This window comes from Loxodonta africana, chromosome 13, assembly GCF_030014295.1.
Source record: "Loxodonta africana isolate mLoxAfr1 chromosome 13, mLoxAfr1.hap2, whole genome shotgun sequence".
NCBI lineage: Eukaryota > Metazoa > Chordata > Mammalia > Proboscidea > Elephantidae > Loxodonta > Loxodonta africana.
In genome coordinates this window covers 63,274,315-63,293,808 of record NC_087354.1, presented here as the reverse complement: position 1 = coordinate 63,293,808, position 19,494 = coordinate 63,274,315, and the positions used below count along the sequence as shown (strand labels likewise).

At 38.6% G+C, this 19,494-nt stretch overlaps 1 protein-coding gene across 13 annotated transcripts in view; it reads left to right on the top strand.

The window, feature by feature from the left end:
* The window catches only part of INPP4B (inositol polyphosphate-4-phosphatase type II B), a 971,994-nt gene that overhangs the window by 708,420 nt on the left and 244,080 nt on the right, over positions 1-19,494 (top strand). For all 13 annotated transcript variants that reach the window (XR_010317444.1, XM_064267536.1, XM_064267532.1 and 10 more), the window contains 2 exons: positions 6,955-7,066; positions 12,878-12,950. Coding sequence is in view for 12 of the 13 variants with exons in the window: in XM_064267536.1 (XP_064123606.1) it covers positions 6,955-7,066; positions 12,878-12,950 (185 nt within the window). In the remaining variant the exon portion in view is untranslated. The remainder of the gene's footprint in view (positions 1-6,954; positions 7,067-12,877; positions 12,951-19,494) is intronic.

The window sequence follows — 19,494 nt, the reverse complement described above, 5'->3', positions numbered from 1 at the left end:
CCATAAGTTTTTACAGCCTGGGAAATCCTATGGGGCAGCACTACTCTGTCCTACAGGGTCACTGTGAGTTGGAATCAACTCAATGGCTGTGGGTTTGCTTTGGTTTTTTGAATAGGGTTGCTATGGGTAAGAACCAGCTCAATGGCATACAACGACAAGTATTTAGAAATATGATTGACATCTGTGTGTTGACCTTGTATCCTGTAAAACACAAGTGGTTTCAATATCACTTCCACTTTCAAAACCTTTATAGTGTTATTTAGACTTCTTACTCATGTTTGTGACCTAGTCTGGGACCTGGGTGATGTCTTGTTCCATAGATTATTTCCCCAAATCTCCGATGTGCTATTTAGCACCAGTTTCATGCATGTACAATTGGGGGTGAGCCGAGGAGGCCCTCAGAAACTTCCAGAAGGCTCCTTCCTGAGCTCCTTCCTGTCCACAGTCTCTCTGTACTTTCCTGTGTCCTAGGGCTTCCCTTTTTGTTCTCCAGCCAGAAAGCTGGGGTTTAATTTATCCCTCACTGCTGTGTGACTACTACGTCTTCTGAGGTCAAGTGACAACAGAACAGAGAGAGAAAAATTAAAGGGTATTTTCCAATGCTCTTGGCTTTAAGGTTTCAATCAGAGAGCCAGCTTTTCCCCTTCATTGTTTTAGGCTCCATATAAAGAGTCAAACCCATTGCTGTCGAGTTGATTCTGACTTATGGTGACCCTATAGGACAGAGTAGAAGTGCCTCTTAGGGTTTCCAAGGAGCGCCTGGTGGGTTCGAACTGCCAACCTTTTGGTTAGCAGCCTTAGCGCTTAGTCACTGACTCTTTTTCTATTTCCGCTAGCACAGGGTTACTTGGGTGTTGGGACATGAAAGAATGGAGGAAAGAGAAGGAATTTCCTCCATTTTTCTGAGTGAGAGATTTCTTATCTGCTCGTTGAGGAGCAGAACTAGGGACCTCCCTCAGGAGCTCTTTCGGTCTGCACCAATGCCCACTGCTGGGTTTGGGGCTTTATTGAGTCTGGGTTGTATACCAACCAAAACCAAACCAAGCCCATTGCCATCGAGTCAATTCTGACCCATAGCAACTCTATAGGATAGAGTAGAACTACCCCATAGGATTTTCTAGGAGCAGCTGGCGGATTCAGACTGCTAATCTTTGGTTAGCAGCCCTAACTCTTAACCACTACACCATCAGGTTGTATACCAGATGGGAATAAATGATAAACTCACCACTAATTCAGTGCTGTATTAAATTCTGATCTCCCTCTTCAATCTGCCTGGTGCTAGTTACTCTCAGAGTTTTCACATGCCTGCTCCCTTCATTCTGCTCAGGTTTCATAGCCACATTCGGTGGGAGACAAAGGCTAGAGTGTGATTACTCCATCTTAGCTGTAACTGGAACCCAACAGGCATATTGTAGTGAACTATTAATTTTAATGTAATTATGGGTGTTTCTAAATCTTGACAAAGACATTTACAAAGATGCCAACCACGTTTTCTGACCTCGCTGACAGGACATTTCTTACATTCAAAGAGGTAGTTTATTTTTTATATATTTGAAATGTTTCCAAATACTCTACATATTTTTAATAAAGCCATATTTTTATTTGTATGTGGACACTTCCTTATATTACAGCACTGTTTTTAACCATAAAAAGGAATCTATAAGCCAATTAGTTTGAAAAGTAGATGGTCAACATTTCTATGATGTATACTTGAAGCTTTGTGGCCCAAGCTGCATAACTATGGTATTCATTAACATGTACTAAAGCATTTAATACATAAATCTAGGATTTTTTTTTAATCACATAAATCTTGTGAGTTAAGTAGGGTGGTTTACTACCTTTATAATTTATAGCTGGGAAATCATTATAGAGGCTGAGAGCAAAGAGCCAGCACCGTAAACCAAGGACTTTGTTACTCAAAGTTCAGTGTGTTTTCCATTAAACCATACTCCATCATTTGATGGTACATGATGAGGTGGATCAGTTGACCCAAAAATACTGAGCTATCCATAAAACATGACAAGTCCTCATCTAAGGCCTTGAAAGATAGACTGCAAAATTCAGCCTCTCTGGCTAAGCACTGGAGCAATGTCTAAGAATTTTTAATAGAGGAAAGAAAGTAAAATAGTGAAAGGTGGGCTTTAAGAAGTAAAACTGACCTGCATGAGATGGAAGAGTGAGAGACTGGAGGATGGCAGGTAGACTTTTCAATCATAGCACAAGACAGGAGAGGAAACTAATTGGGTTGTTGCCAATGGGAAAGGACACATGTAAGAGATATTATAAAGGAAGAATCAGTAGAGCCTAATGACCAGTTGGAAGCTAAGAGCAAGGCACAGGTAGAGATGGACGATTCTGTGGTTTTGATCTTTAGAGAATGGCATGCTATTGACATGAGTTTGGGTTTGAAGAAAAAAGGAGTTAGGTTTCAAGCTTGTGCAATGTGAGATGATGATCATATCAAGACAAAAAGAATTTGTATTTCTAGATCAGAAAATCAAGAGAGTAGATGGAGTTGGGAATATAGAATTGTGATGGGTCCTCATAGAAGGAATAGTTGAATCCCATAATTATGATGGACTTTCTGAAGATGAGTGTAGAATGAAAGGCAAGGGGGAAACCAATGCTGAACCTTGAAATATATAAGCTATTAAGAACTGCTGAAACATTTTCTTTGACTGTTATTTCGAAAGCGTTATTAGGCATCAGGTATTTGAATTTCAGCCACAATAAAGGTAATTAAAGAGGCCTATCAATTCTCTGAGCTCTAAGTAATTCTAGCATTGCTACATGAGCGTATTCACCAGAAAGATTATCAGGGTGTGCTCACTCACTAACTGATTCTGTTTGTTTACGTATGGCCCTTGTATATTTTCCTGTCCGGGTGAGATTTTCATCTCCTAGATACATGTCTAGACGTTGTGAATGCAAGGCATGTCTTGCAGCTGAAAGCTCCAGTTCATAGTGCCAGGGCTACTTTATATTCACAAAGACTTGACAGTGCTAATGGTGGTTTTTCCCTGGATGTTTTCAGTCATTTGTCGGTTTGTATCTCTGTGGCATTTCCAAAGTAGAAGAATAGTTAGAGAAACATGTTCTACATGTTGTTTTTTAACATTTCCTGAGGTGTTTTGTTTTCTGTTTTTGTTTTGTTGGTTTGCACTGCTAAGAATGGCATCGTAGGTATGACAGATGTTTAGAAGAGTGTCATTAAATCGTCCTTTGTGAGAGGATTATTTTATGTTCCCTTTCCTTCAGTCTTCTAAAAATATTTGCATGTTTTAGCATGTAAGGTTGAATATTTCATCAGGAAGATTTAGAGAGTTATTTTAAAGGCGGATTTTAATCTCTAATGTATTATGCATTATGAAAACCTAGGTGAGAAGGGAGTGTAGTTTTGTGTTGCTGAAATCCCCTCCTTTGTCTTCCATGGTCTTGTTGCATGGTTAAATGTTTAAGTCTAAGTGGTGAGAGAAACAGGAACTTAGCATTGTGATAGAAACGCTGTAGCAACTGTAAACTCTCCAACTTTTACTTCTCTTACGTCGCTCCGCATTAACTAGGCAATGACCTGGCAATAGACTGTCTGAAATGACATAATTTTTTTTTCCTTCATGTAGATTTAACTAGTTGTTTATTATTACAGCCTGGTCTTATTGCTACATGAATTGCTAGGGAAGGGTAGAGAGCTCTTAGATGAAGAACACACATTAGGGAAATCGCCTTTTCAACTGATTGGTTATTACACTACATTAGATTACATTATAGAAGATATTCTGCTCTGGAGCCCTGGTGGCACAGTGGTGAAGAGCTATGGCTGCTAACCAAAAGGTCAGCAGTTCGAATCCACCAGCTATCATTACTAGCCTCCAAAATGTAATGGCTAATAAAATGAAAGCATAATTAAGCATTCAAGAATGATTTTTGCTAAATCTCTATGAAGTCATCTTTTAAATGGTCTTTGGAAACATGAAATAGACATTTCAATCATGACTGTCCTGGTTGAAGAGATTTGTTATTCAGCACATTCATCCTCACCCTTTGTGTGGTAACTTGTTACAGAGTGCATGGGAACCTGCCTCTGCATTTTACGTTCCAGCTCATTGACAGGGCGAACCATGTTTTAGGATGTTTGGGATTTTGATTTACAAACTGGATTCACCATTCAGACTCCTACGGATCTCAGGTGGAGAGGCACGCTTAAGGTACTGAGGGCTCCTTATCCAAAATGGTTTTAGAAAGAAAACGTTGCTTCTAGAAATCTCTATGGTTCCACTAGATTAAGCAAGGTCCTTGCTTTGAATCACCCAGGGATTAAGTGGAAACCTGTATGAGATAAAGAGTGGTTTTCAGGGAACCCAAAAGGCAGAAATCTTTGAAAAAAGTAGCTGGATACTTTTTAAAAGGGAACAGATTTATATTTCAGAACCACTGTCCCATAGTATATTGTTTATTTGTCTACGTTAGCACTTCTAAAAGGTTGACTTGCATTGTGATTGGTTGTAAACGTGTGTACTCCACACTGATAGAAGTGTAAATTTCACAGTATTCATCAGTTGAGTCTTGGTGTCTCCAGAAAGGATTTATTCACTGTTGAAATGCATATACCATGAAATTCTATAATTTCTTACTGTAGTCTTAGATATCTATTTCAGTAAAAATTCTGGAGGGAATCAAATTAAAATATAATACATTAATGACAATAGAAATTCTGCTATGACTACTACTAATAATAGATGAAGAGAAGGGGAAGAAGGAAGAAGCACTTATTTTGTGCAAGGCCCTGTGCTAAGCGCTTGGTATAAATCATCTCAATTTAATCCTTACAACAAATCTATGATCCTCTTCATTTTAAAATAAGGAAGATGAAGTTTCACGTGGTTAGGTAACTTGTCCAAGGTCATGCAGATAGCAGATCCCTCAAACAGTTCTACTCTGTCCTATAGGGTCACTGTGAGTTGAAATCGACTTGACGGCAATGGGTTTTTTTTGGTTTGGTACTAACAAGTAAATCACTTTTCTTTTTCTGTGTACATAGTCTTTATTACACTATGACATTAGCTGTGTCTTGTCACCAGAATTTTCCTATTTCAATTTCTAATAATGCGTACTTGAAAAAGGTGTGTTATAATTTGTACCTTTTATAATTTTAGAAAACCTGCAATGATCTAGTACCATAATTGGGTTTTATTTTCACCTAATTGATTCATTTTTTAAAATTAGTATTTTGGTAAACTATTTATACTAGGAGCCCTGGTGGCACAGTGGTTAAGAGCTGAGCTGCTAACTAAAAGGTAGGCAGTTCAAATCTACCAGCTGCTCCTTGGAAACCCTATGAGGCAGTTCTCCTCTGTTCTATATGGTCGTTTTGAGTTGGAAGTGACACAACGGCACCCAATGACAACAACACTTAAACTAATTTTCCTATTCTTTTTTTCTGATGCTTCTAATAATAAAAAAAGTAGCATTTTAGAAAGAAATAACTTTGGTGTTCAGATTAAAGTTAAATATAAATTTCAGAGAAGAACATGACTAAATAAAGAAAACGAAGTGTCATGTGACCAGTACTATTCAGTTAACTAGGAATAGATAGAAGTTATAATAGTTAGAAGCAACATATCATACCTTGGGGCCTCGGTTTGCACTTTCACAATAAGGGGCAAGGGAAAAATATCAGTATGATGGCACCATTTGTTCTGTAGATTATCTTGCTTAGAAAAAGAAACCAAAGGATCTTAAAAGGTGTGGTTATTAATTTTAACCTTTATTGATATTGTCAACTGTACAATTTTTATGTTGTTGAAAATAATGATGATGAAAGTCTTAGTGATAAAAAATATCATTATTGTTAAATGTAGAATAGTAGCTCAATGACCAACAGACTTGAAGAAAATAGACACACTGAAATTTCTGGTTTGCTACCCCCAGCAAGTCTTTCGATCTTTTTTGAATCTGTTTATCTTCCAAACCCATTGCCATCAAGTGGATTCTGACTCATAATGACTCTATAGGACAGAATAGAACTGCCCCGTAGGGTTTCCAAAGAGCAGCTGATGGATTCAAATTGCCAACTTTTTGGTTAGCAGTCAATCTCTTAACCACTGTACCACCAGGGCTCCTTCTGTATCCTAGAAAATAGTAAAAACCAGTTGCTGCCAAGTCGACTCCAACTCATGAAGACCCCATGTGTGTCAAAGTAGAACTGTGTTCCATAGGGTTTTCATGACTGTGACCTTTCAGTAGTAGGTCGCTAGTCCTTCTTTTGAGGTGCCTCTGGGTGGGCTTGAAAGTCCAAGCTTTTGGTTAGCGGCCAAGCATGTTATCCATTTGTACCACTGAGGGACTCCTAGAAAGTAATTAGTTGTACTAAATGGTCTTTAGGGTTATATCCTGCTCTACATGTCCTTAACTTTCTTGTTTGTTAGGAAAGAATCTTCTTTTACCTTGTCTTTTAGAAAGAAATTTTGTCAGAGAAAAGGCACAAAGTACGAGTTTGTAGCCAATGGCCTAGTCATCAAAGGGATGTTTGTATTTCTTTCTATTTTATTGGGCTGTAATTTCAGTTACAGATGTGTACATTCTCCCATGCAGTAGGTATAAAAGGGCTGTGGTTTATACTATTATAGAAATTTCGAAGTTGGAAAATAAGGCATTGATCCATTACACAACGATCTTTCTTTGAGGCTACTGCTGAGAACCTTGTGGAAGTTTGACCTTCATGAAGTAGTTTTTGAAGCCCAAACTCTTACCTTACAAATTCACGGTAATTTTCTTTTGAAATTAAAAACAACGCCAACGTCAGTAACATGTTTCACTATGTTGTACGCAGATTGTATGATAAAAATAAATGAAGTGAATGGCAATGTTGGTGGTTTCATAAACAAACATGCTCCAGACATGCTTGAAGGAGAGAGAAGATTCTTACCTTTCTATTTCATTTATTTTTGGTTTCAGAACTTCAGATGGTGGGAAAGTTGTTGGCACCATAGAAGTCAGTGTCTTGAAGATGGGGGAGATAGAAGATGGGGGAGCTGACCACGTCACGACAGATGTGCAGGGACAAAAGGTAGGATCTCAATCAGCTCATTGCACAAATTGCATTAGAAATGATCAGCTTCACCAGATGCCTGTATCACTAACACCTCTGGGGGTTATAAACACTCATTATTCAAAAGCTAAATGAGAAATCAGCTCTGGAATTGAAGTACAGTATGTGTGTTCTGTCCTCTCAACCAGAGAGCCCATTTGCATGGACTGTGCAAAGCCATGTGCCATTCAGAAACACCTTACTCATTCCTGCTCCCTTGTTGACACTGCTTCTTTTCAGTTAGAAGAAAAGTATTGATCATTGTTGTATTCTGCCATAATTAAACCTGCCTGAGTTGCTCCGGAGATTCTGGGAGGGCTGTTTGCAAAAGTAAGAGCTCTTTACTCCCAAAGCCTTGACTGGAAAGAGATGCCATTTCAATTTGGATTTCATTTTTATGTGAAGGAGACAGATTTAAGGAGACCTTTGTGCTGTGTGAAATTGCACAGCAAGGAAAAGCAGAGTTGGCTGTGGAGGGACAGCTCTGGAGGAGGGGCGATGCCTGCTGTAGCCCAAGAAGCTTCTCTGATGCCCAGACTAGAGGGCTCGATCCACATGTGTCCAGGATTTTTACTTTCTTTTCTTTTCTCCAGTGAAAAGAAACTTGATATAAACATTAGCCTAAATCCTGTCTTAAGAGTGAAATTGTCTATCATATTGAGGCACATGGGACAGACATAAAAATTGCTAATATTTTTTTCAGGAAAATGAGATTTTTTATATACTACTTTATAATTTCTACATTTTCATAAGTTAGCTCTTTTTTTTCCCCTTCATGAAAGGCCTATTGTGACTTATATCTGGTTTATTGTCCCTTTTCTGGAAATGTGTTTGATTTTTCATATTTATGAAACAACTATGTAGGAGATGTTGTTTTTCCAACACAACAAATCATTAACTTTACAAAAAATCCAAGACTGCCGTTCTAAAAGAGTGTTGATTTTGCCCCAGAATAGGCTAGGGTCTTATCTTCTGGCCAAAACCTTATTCTCTGTTTCCCTACTTTCACCTGAGAATATATCCCAGATCATGAGAATATTGTAAGGACACCAAATTTAAATCAGATTGCTTAAAAATATCAGGGCCATAGTGAAGCTCTGCAGCAGATCTCCTGTGGGCATGTGTGCCTGAAACCCGTGACTTGGGTTAGGTCCCCTTGTTCCCCTTGGGAGTCTATATAAGGCTGTCTTTGTCACCACTCTGTGAATACTTATATCAAGATCAAGGAAGAAGAATTTGGAGGCTAAACTGGGCATCTAGAGCAAAAAAACTAGGCAGGTAATCACATCTGGACTTATAGTAGTATGCCAGGAAACCAGTGGCAGAAAGTCTTGCCATTTCAAAGCATGGCTCCTTTCCTTGTCTCTGAATCTATTACTAGCCATCTCCCCATTTTCCTCAAAGTCCATCTACCCCTGACTTCTTTACTATGTTGCCGTTATGAGATTTTGAAATTGAATCAGACTCTTTTGATAAATGTAGAACTGACTGAACGCTCAGGAATGTGAAATGAGTTTGCCAATAACCGCCCGCCACCACCACCAAAGCCCTAAATAATATTCCTGGCTCAGTATTGCAGACTCAGAAACAACTGAGCTGTTCTAGAACAGGAAGGGACAGTGGCAGTACACACTGTGTACAAGTCTTATACTGACTAAAATAGTGAATACACACCAAATGTTATTGGCATCAGCTCTGTCCTGCCTGGATTCTTAGTAAACCTTAGCCTTTTGCCATTTTTTTAAAAAATAAGATAATAGACTCCCTCGGTGATTCCTAAAATTATTCATGGCTCAGTGAAGAACAAGGCCCACTGTGCATGAAATTTAAAGGAGTTATGTGGGAAAACTTTTTTTTTTCAGTATTTTTCAGTGTGTGGTCAGAATACTCTGAGTTTATTAGAAATATAAATACGTAGATCTTTCTGTTGACCCGTTAAAGCAAAATCCCCAGGAAATATATTAAACACATTATGTTATTAATGATGATTTGACCCCAGAAGTTAATGAATGGCTGACATATAGGAAAAGAAAAAGTAAACTGAAACAGATGTTATCCCTAAAGTGACATCCCTCTCACTTGTCTGCATCCGTTGGAGAGAAAGGAGTAGAGCTACGATTAGTGCTATAATAGTGTGTAGTGAGGGTGACGTGTGTCATCGCCCATGTAGATTGAAGCCAATAAAAGATTGATAACCCTGGTATAAAATACTACATTTTAATCTTGAATATTATATAACTTCTAGGGAATGAAAAAAAATATATATGTACAAGTCCAAGCTCTTTTCTCCTGCGTACATTTCCTTGCTTGTTTCCTCTAATCATCATATTAGAACATATTTCTTTTCAAAGAAGGCTGTCCAGAACATCCTTCACTGTGTTACGCATTGCTGTGGGGTGAATCCTAACTCATAGCCACTCTATAGGACTGGCTAGAACTGCCCCATAGAGTTTCTAAAGCTGTAAATCTTTACAGAAGCAAACTGCCACATCTTTCTCCCTCAGGATGGTTGACTGGTAGGTTCCAACTGCAGACCCTTTGATTTACAGCCAAATTCTTTAACAACTGTGCCACTCGAACCACTTTTCTCCATGTTAGACTGGCTCAAAAGTTTGTATAAATACATATATATATATACACACACATATATAAAATAAAGTGTTTAAGTCACATAGCAGTACAAAGAAAAATTCACAAGGGAAATACTAAGTGACTTTATAAAGTTAATATATTAAGTGAAATAATACATTAAATATCCCAAAAAAAATTTTTTCTTAATTTTATTTTGGAGTCTTGTTTGACTTTTCCTCCTCTCTTCATGTCACATGCATAGCCAGTATGTCAGCAAATCCTGTTGGCTCTACTTTCAAAATAAATCCCAATCCCATGATTTGTAATCCCATCACTACTACCACTCTCAACTGTCACCTAAATTTTTACAGCCTCCCAAATGGTCCCCCTGATTTCTTTATCCCTCCTTCTCCCGCACCATCCCCATATCATAGTTTATTCTCAGCAAAGCAGCTGAAATGATCCTATTAAAATGTAAGTCAGAACATGTCACTCCTTCAACGGCTTCTCAACTCACTGAGATATAAACTAAAATCCCCTCAGTGATTTTAATAACTAACTTACAAGTCTTATAGGATTTGGCTCTGTTACTTCCTTGACCCCTTCCCCTGCCACTCTATTTTGTTCACTATAATCCAGCCACGTTGTCTTCCTTGCTGTTCCTTGTACATGCCAGGCCCAACTCCAAAGAATTATGTTCAGGTGAAATTGTCCTAAATATTTCCCTTCTAGTTTGGATGGAAGACAAGAATGTATGAAAGTTATATTTCCATAACCATTTGCTAAAATAATCCAGACCTTTCCATTAGAAAATGTAAAGCTTCCTTTGATGACAAAGAAGTAGGACTGTCTCTATACCAAGTAGGCAGTGTCCTCAGATAATGGCCTACCTGGTTTTCTATGAATTACAGACTTCTTTGCCAAAAAGATTCAATCTAAACCATTCCTGTAGGTTATACTACAGATGATCATCCTCTTTGGGAAAAGAGGGCTGCTCAGAGCTATCTACCTAGTTATTACACTGAAGTGTGTTGGGGACGAATCACGAAGGAATTTGAAGGTCAGTCTGACAGTACTGGCTTTGACTGGACAGTAAATAACTGCTATAGAGCAGAACATAGATCTGATGAATATAATGTTTGAGAAAGATTATCTTAGTAGCCCTTATATCAGTTGGTGAGAGTAGGGGAAATATAGGAAATAGGAGAAATAAAGAATTTTAGCTATGTCCAAGCATCATTGCACATTGCTCCAGTGATTTGGGCAGGGTGTTTCTAAAATAGTCGTGAATTAAGGTAAAGAATCATCTCTGACTTCTGATCGTTCAGGAAAATTATTTAGAGACCATCAAATGTCAAAAGCTGTTTGCAGTCATTCATCCTTTCAGCAAACTAGGACCTCAGTGTAGCGTTAAAGCAATTATAAAATCACAGATTTTTTTCCCCATCAAGAAATTTCCTGAATACTATGATAAACGTTATGATAGAGGAATCAATAGTGGACCATAAGAATACAGAGAGTAACATTTAAATAAATGGGATAGTGGTTTTAAATTATTTTTCTTTCTCCTCAATATGCTTGAGGGGCATACACAGTCCATGGTTAACAGTGATCTCAGGAGTCATGATTCTCAAAGGGACTAGTGCCTGGGGCAGAAGGATGGAAGGGGTGGTATCACAGCAGATTCATTGGGAGAGAGAGTTGGGATAGTTAGGAAATAGTCCCAAGCAATTTGAATACAACCTCCTCATGGGCAAAGAGGTCTGAGTCCTTGGAGTCTCATGAGCCAAGTTGTGCTGGACCTTAGAACTTCTCACCAAGATGATTTCCTAGGTTTTTATTTTGTTTCATTATGTTTTATTTGCTCCAAAAATTCTCTCACCATGTCCCCACCCCATTTCCCTGGCTAGAGATAGAAGGAAACTCATTTGAAGAGGTGAATGCTGGACTCAGCCTGTTTGTGAAAATAAGTCTCTTGTTAGCCTCTTGGGCTAGAGAGTTTTGTTTCCTGCTAGTCACTATTTTATAGAAAGCTGAGTGATGGTCCCACACTTACTGATAGATTGTCAGGAAAGTTCTCTCCTACTCACAATTCATTCACTGAAACATGGCAATGTCCTCTTCTGTGACTGTTCTCTTTTTGTCCAGGGTAAAAAAAAAAAAAAAATTTTTTTTTTTTTTTAGTCCTGGTTTTGTAAAATTTCATGAGCTTATCTATTAATAGCTGATTCCAGAGATCAGCTTACTTATACATATGTTGTCCTCACACTTTATGAGCAAGTATTTGCCCTGTTTTGCATTGGAAACCCTGGTGTCATAGTGGTTAAGTGCTAACTAAGGCTGCCAACCCAAAAGACAAGCAGTTTGAATCCACCAGGCGCTCCTCGGAAACTCTATGGGGCAGTTCTACTCTGTCCTGTAGGGTTCCTATGAGCTGGAATCGACTCAGCAGCAATGGGTTTGGTTTTGGTTTTTTTGGCCAGAGGCAAAAAGATCCATTTCTCCTATGTAATTAGATGCTATAACATATTTTATGTTTCATTTAAAGTTGTCATTACTTAAAATCAAGGAGCCCTGGTGGCTCAGGGGTTAAGTGCTCGACTACCAAGTGAAAGGCCTTCAGTTCAAACCCACCAGCTACTCTGTGGGAGAAAAAAAAAAAACCGTGGAAATCTGCTTCTGTAAAAATTTACAGCCTTGGAAACCCTATGGTGCAGTTCTCGGCCCTGCAGGGTGGCTGTGGGTCAGAATCCACTCGATGGTAATGGGTTTGGTTTGGGTTACTTAAAATCTAGAAAATATATGTATATATTTTTATTGATATGAAATCATCCCGGGTGAAAGAAATACACAACCATTCAGCTTGTCAAATCTGGTTTACTGTCCTAGGCACGTATCTCGAGCATACTGGGGACAATTCTTTCCCACTTTTTACCTTCTTCTGTAAATGGCCTTTAACTAGAACTGAAATGTAGTCTGTGATTATATCAAATGATCATGTTATGTATAATTAATGCCAGTGAATAGTCACAAGTTAAACATGGTTCCTAGACTGGATAAGACTGGAAGTGGTTTTACAAAATTGTTTCTTCAAAACTTTTTAAAACTTTGTACATAGCTTCATGTTTTTCAAACAAAATGAAAGAATTTTATTTCTCATTTTGTTATTTTCAAGGTGTATGTATATGTATACGAATATTTTCTTTTATCCTTTCTCAGTGTGCACTGGTATGTGAATGCACAGCCCCAGAAAGTGTGAGCGGAAAAGATAACTCACCTGTTTTGAATTCAGGTACGTACCTAGGTTTTGGATACTTAATTTAGTTTCATGTGAACATAAATTTTAATTTCCTACAAATTTAACACTGAACCTGGGCAGCATTCTCACAGAATCATTGCTGAATACTTAGAAAATAAACTGGTAATCGTGAGGAGCCAGCATGAATTTGGGAGGAAAAAGTCATAACCTCCTTTGTACATTCCTGGTTGTGTATGTGTGTACTGTGTTACTTATATACTGGAATTGCAACAAAACGCTAAACAACGGTATTAAATGATGACCTTACAAATAAAACTGAGACATGTGATGCAGTTCAAAAATATGTGATAATAGGTACATTGTTGTTGTTGTTGTTGTTAAGTGTCGTTGAGTCAATTCTGACTCACAGCGACCCTGTGTACAACAGAACGAAACACCACCCTGTTCTGTGCCATCCTCACAATTGTTGCTATGTTTGAGCCCATTGTTGCAGTCACTGTGTCAATCCATTTTGTTGAAAGTCCTCCTCTTTTTTGCTGACCCTTTAATAGGTATGCTTAAAATTATCTATTTTGTGAATGATAATGGCTTTGGCATGGCTTTTAATGTAAGGTATAATAGCGTTAACCATAATAATGGTAATAATAAATGATGACTATTACAGTGATAGACGCTATACTAAATATCTTACAGGCCTTGCCTTACCCAACCCTCTGAGATATGTTATAAGGAAAGTGCTACCATCATCTCCATTCTGCAGATGAGGAAATTACTCCAAGTCATCTACCTAGTAAATATGGGTCTAGAATTCAAACTTACTTTTGACTCCAAGGGTTTTGCTCTTCAATTCTAGGCTGTGCTATTGCTGAGAAGACATTAATTAGCAACTTAGTGTCACAGTAGAATAGGCTTTCCTATTTTTCTTCACCCTGTCCTATTAAACATTTGAGCATTGACATAGCATGATAATCAGATTAATGAATGATAAAGAAATTCCAAGGCTCACTAATACATAACCCTAAACTATCAGCAGTTTTGCCCTGCTGGGGAATCCATTAATGATAGGGAATGGAGAAAGGGCAGATTTCTTTAAGGCACTCCTTTGACTGTATTTATACACACAGAAAACTCAAAATAAAATTTAATTGACAAAAATGTAAAAATAATAACTAATGTAGAATGAAAAAAAAAATTTTTTTAATGTAGAATGAGGGATCACACCAAAGAACAGCTGCTTCTCAACCTGTGCATATTATATGTATTTTTAAATTAAGGATGTAATATTGAGAGGGATGTGCCTTAACCAGTCAACTCAGACAGGAGATGGTCAACCATGCCAACTCAGGGGACTGACAGAGATGGCAACAAATTCTCCTCATATCTTAGTGAATGAGGAAGACAGGGCCTCCTAGCAGCTACTAAGAACATGTATGGGGAATTTAGTGCAAAACCTACTCAGGAAGAGTGCGCTGCTACTGTCAGAACAGCTAATAGGAGCCAATGCTACGGTTAATAGAAGCAGACCTTCATCTTAGAGACTCACAATATTACTTCTCTGAGTTTGTGTCATCAGTACACGTAAAACAACACATTCTCACTCTTCAGAGACAAACAACTGCAAGATAGCTTTGTTATTTTTCATGACACCTGCCAAAAGATGACTTTTTCTAAATCTCCAAAACTTCCAGAGTGTAAAAATGGAGGGAATTGTCTCAAGGAGAGTATGCTCAGCCTGACTTAGAGGAAGGCCACGGCCTAAGGCACGCTTGTCCTACAGCAAAAGCTCATGTCCCCTTTAGTCCCTCTTCAAATAAGCCTTTAGAAATACCATTCATAACCAGTCACTCAAATTTCTAAGTGAGTAACCACTTTTCAGAATTTTTTTTTTAAAGGGAGTTCATCCTTAGATATAAGATGAAACAAAATGACCTTTAAGAAAGCTTCAAATTCTGAAATTCTCTGAGATTTCATGCAGAATTCTGTTTTGCTGTTGTCGTTAGGTACCATAGAGTCGGTTCCGACTCATAGCGACCCTATGCACAACAGAACGAAACACCCCTGGTCCTGAGCCATCCTTAAAATCATTGTTATGCTTGAACTAATTGTTGCAGCCACTGTGTCAGTCCACCTTGTTGAGGGTCTTCCTCTTTTCCCCTGACCCTGTACTCTGCCGAGCATGATGTCCTTCTCCAAGGACTGACCCCTCCTGACAACATGTCCAAAGTATGTAAGACACAGTCTCGCCATCCGTGCTTCTAAGGAGCATTCTGGTTGTACTTCTTCTAAGACAGATTTGTTAATTCTTTTGGCAGTCCGTGGTATATTCAATATTCTTCACCAACACCACAATTCAAAGGCATCAATTCTTCTTCAGTCTTCCTTATTCATTGTCCAGCTTTCACATGCGTATGATGCGATTGAAAGTACCATGGCTTGGGTCAGGCGTACCTTAATCTTCAGGGTGACATTTTTGCTCTTCAACACTTTAAAGAGGTCCTTTGCAGCAGATTTACCCAATGCAATGCATCTTTTGATTTCTTGACTGCTGCTTCCATGGCTGTTGATTGTGGATCCAAGTAAAATGAAATCCTTGACAACTTCAATCTTTTCTCCGTTTATCATGATGTTGCTTATTGGTCCAGTTGTGAGGATTTTTGTTTTCTTTATGTTGAGGTGCAATCCATACTCAAGGCTGTGGTCTTTGATCTTCATTAATTAGTAAGTGCTTTAAGTCTTCTTCACTTTCAGCAAGCAAGGTTGTGTCATCTGCATAACACAGGTTGTTAATGAGTCTTCCCCCAATCCTGTTGCCCCATTCTTCATATAGTCCAGCTTTTCATATTATTTGCTCAGTATACAGATTGAATAGGTATGGTGAAAAAATAAAACCCTGACCCACGCCTTTCCTGACTTTAAACCAATCAGTATCCCCCTGTTTTGTCTGAAAAACTGCCTCTTGATCTATGTAAAGGTTCCTCATGACCACAGTTAAGTCGTCTGGAGTTCCCATTCTTCGCAGGGTTATCCAGAGTTTGTTATGATCCACACAATCGAATGCCTTTGTAGTCAATAAAACACAGGTAAATATCCTTCTGGTATTCTCTGCTTTCAGCCAAGATCCATCTGACTTCAGCAGTGATATCCCTGGTTCCATGTCCTCTTCTAAAACTGGCCTGAATTTCTGGCAGTTCCCTTTCTATATACTGCTGCAGCCATTTTTGAATGATCTTCAGCAAAATTTTGCTTGCGTATGTTATTAATGATATTGTTGTATAATTTCCACATTCGGTTGGATCACCTTTCTTGGGAATAGGCATAAATATGGATCTCTTCCAGTCAGTTGGCCGGGAAGCTGTCTTCCATATTTCTTGGCATAGATAAGTGAGCACCTCCAGCGCTGCATCTGTTTGTTGAAACATCTCAATTGAGGTTCCATCAATTCCTGGAGCCTTGTTTTTTCACCAATGCCTTCAGAGCAGCTTGGACTTCTTCCTTCAGTACCATCGGTTCCTGATCATATGCGACCTCTGGAAATGGTTGAATATCGACCAATTCTTTTTGGTATAATGACTCTGTGTATTCCTTCCATCTTCTTTTGATGCTTCCCACATCATTTAATATTTTCCCCATAGAATACTTCATGATTGTACCTCAAGGCTTGAATTTTTTCTTCAATTCTTTCAGCTTGAGAAACACCAAGTGTGTTCTTCCCTTTTGGTTTTCCATCTCCAGCTCTTTGCACATGTCATTATAGTACTTTATTTTGTCTTCTCGAGAGGCCCTTTGAAATCGTCTGTTCAGTTCTTTTACTTCATCAATTCTTCCTTTTGCTTTAGCTTCTCGACACTCAAGGGTAAGTTTCAGAGTCTCCTCTGACATCCATCTTGGTCTTTTCTTTCTTTTCAATGACTTCCTGGTTTCTTCATGGATGATGTCCTTGATGTCATTCCACAACTCGTCTGGTCTCCTGTCACTAATGTTCGATGCATCAAATCTGTTCTTGAGATGGTTTCTAAATTCAGGTGGGATATACTCAAGGTCATATTTTGGGTCTCGTGGACTTGGTCTGATTTTCTTCAGTTTCAGTTTCAACTTGCATATGAGCAATTGATGGTCTGTTCCATAGTTGGCCCCTGGCTGTGTTCTAACTGATGGGATTGAGCTTTTCCATCGTCTCTTTCCACAGATGTAGTCAATTTGATTTCTGTGTGTTCCATCTGGCGAGGTCCATGTGTACAGTTGCCGTTTATGTTGGTGAAAGAGGGTATTTGCAGTGAAGAAGTCGTCGGTCTTGCAAAATTCTATGATTTGATCTCCAGCATTGTTTCTGTCACCAAGGCCATATTTTCCAACTACTGATCCTTCTTCCTGTTTCCAACTTTCGCATTCCAATCGCCAGTAATTATCAATGCATCTTGATTGCATGTTCAGTCAATTTCAGACTGCAGCAGCTGATAAAAATCTTCTATTTCTTCATCTTTGGCCCTAGTGGTTGGTGGGTAAATTTGAATAATAGTCATATTAACTGGTCTTCCTTGTAGGCGTATGGGTATTATCCTATCACTGACAGCGTTGTACTTCAGGATAGACCTTGAAACGTTCTTTTTGGTGATGAATGCAACACCATTCCTCTTCAAGTTGTCACTCCCAGCATAGTAGACTGTATGATTGTCCGATTCAAAATGGCCAATACCAGTCCATTTCAGCTCACTAATGCCTAGGATATTGATTATGTATTCAATTTCATTTTTGACGATTTCCAGTTTTCCTAGATTCATGCTTCATACATTCCAGGTTCTGATTATTAATGGATGTTTGTGGCTCTTCTCATCATTTTGAGTTGTGTCACATCAACAAATGAAGGTCCTGAAAGCTTTACTCCATCCACGTCATTAAGGTTGACTCCACTTTGAGGAGGCAGCTCTTCCCCAGTCATCTTTTGAGTGCCTTCCAACCTGGGGGGCTCATCTTCCAGCACTATATTAGACAATGTTTGGCTTCTATATATAAGGTTTTTACTGGCTAATGCTTTTCAGAAGTAGACTGCTGGGTCTTTCTTCCTAGTCTGTCTTAGACTGGAAGCTCAGGTGAAACCTGTTCTCCATGGGTGACCCTGCTGGTATCTTAATACCAGTGGCATAGCTTCCAGCATCACAGCAACACACAAGCCCCCACAGTACAACAAACTGACGGACACGTGGGGGTCCATTTTGCTAGTGAATGGTTAAACTTGAGCGATGACTTCTAGGTTTGCACACTCAAAGAATATGATCAGTGTTCTTTATCTTAACTATGTTGTCGCTGTTAATCAACATCAAGTCAGCTCCATCTCATCATGACCCCATATATAATAGAAATGTGCCTTGCCCGGTCCTTCCTGTGCGATACTCATGATCACTGGTATGTTCTTGTCACCACCATTGTGTCTGTCCATCTCACTGAGGTTTTCTCCTGTTTTTGCTGACCCTCTACTTTACCTAACATGATACCCTGATATTAAATGTAAATCCCACGCCAGTACCGTAAGAGTACCTGTTAAGTCCAGTGTGGTTAAAATATCTAAAGCATTATCAAAGGGTTCTCCTTACATTTATTTTTCCAAGTGAAAGCTGACCAAACATTTATTCCTTAATTTTAATATATTCAAATAATAAATTTCATTTGCTAAAAAGCTGAGTATAGTGATATTAACCATTGGCATCAAGTCCATTCCAACTGCCCTGTAGGGTTTCCAAGGAGTGCCTGGTGGATTCAAACTGCTGACTTTTTGGTTAGCAGCTGAGCTCTTAACCACTGTACCACCAGGGATTTTAAATTCAGCTTAAATATAGTTTAAATAAATCATGTCAATATCAAAATATTTACACTATGATTATTTTAAGGATTCACCCGTGAGGTTTGCAATTTTATATGCACACAAAAATAAATGCCATGTTAAGATAATAATTAGTTTAGCAAAAATTTAAAAGAGAAAGAGAGGAATGGGTCTTTAATCAAGCAAATATATTACCTAAGGAAGAAGAGACAGAAGGGAGAGAGATATATAAATCTGCACTGCCTAAGACCTGTTTTGTAAACTCCGTAAGGCATGAATCTTGGAAACTGTACTAATTCTTCTAGATTAAAAATAATTTTACAAGTTGCCATGGAGTTGATTTCAACTCATGATGATACCATGTGTGCAGAGTAGAACTGTGCTCCATTCAGTTTTCATGGTTGTGATCTTTCAAAAGCAGGTTGCCAGGATTGGACTTCTGAGGTGCCTCTGGGTAGGTTTGTAGCCAAGTACTCAACCATATGCTCCACCCAGGGACTCCTTCTTCCAAAGTAAAACCAAAACCCATTGCTGTGGAGTCGATTCTGATACATAGCAACGCTACAGGACAGAGTAGAACTGCCCCATAAGGTTTCCAAGGCTGTAATCTTTATGAAAGCAGACTGCCACATCTTTCTAACTGCCAACATTTCCGATAGCAGCTGAGTGCTTAACCACTGAGATACCACAGCTCATTCTTCCAGATTACTAGGGTATTATTCCTTATATATAAATTGTAATAAGACAAAGATAACCAATGTG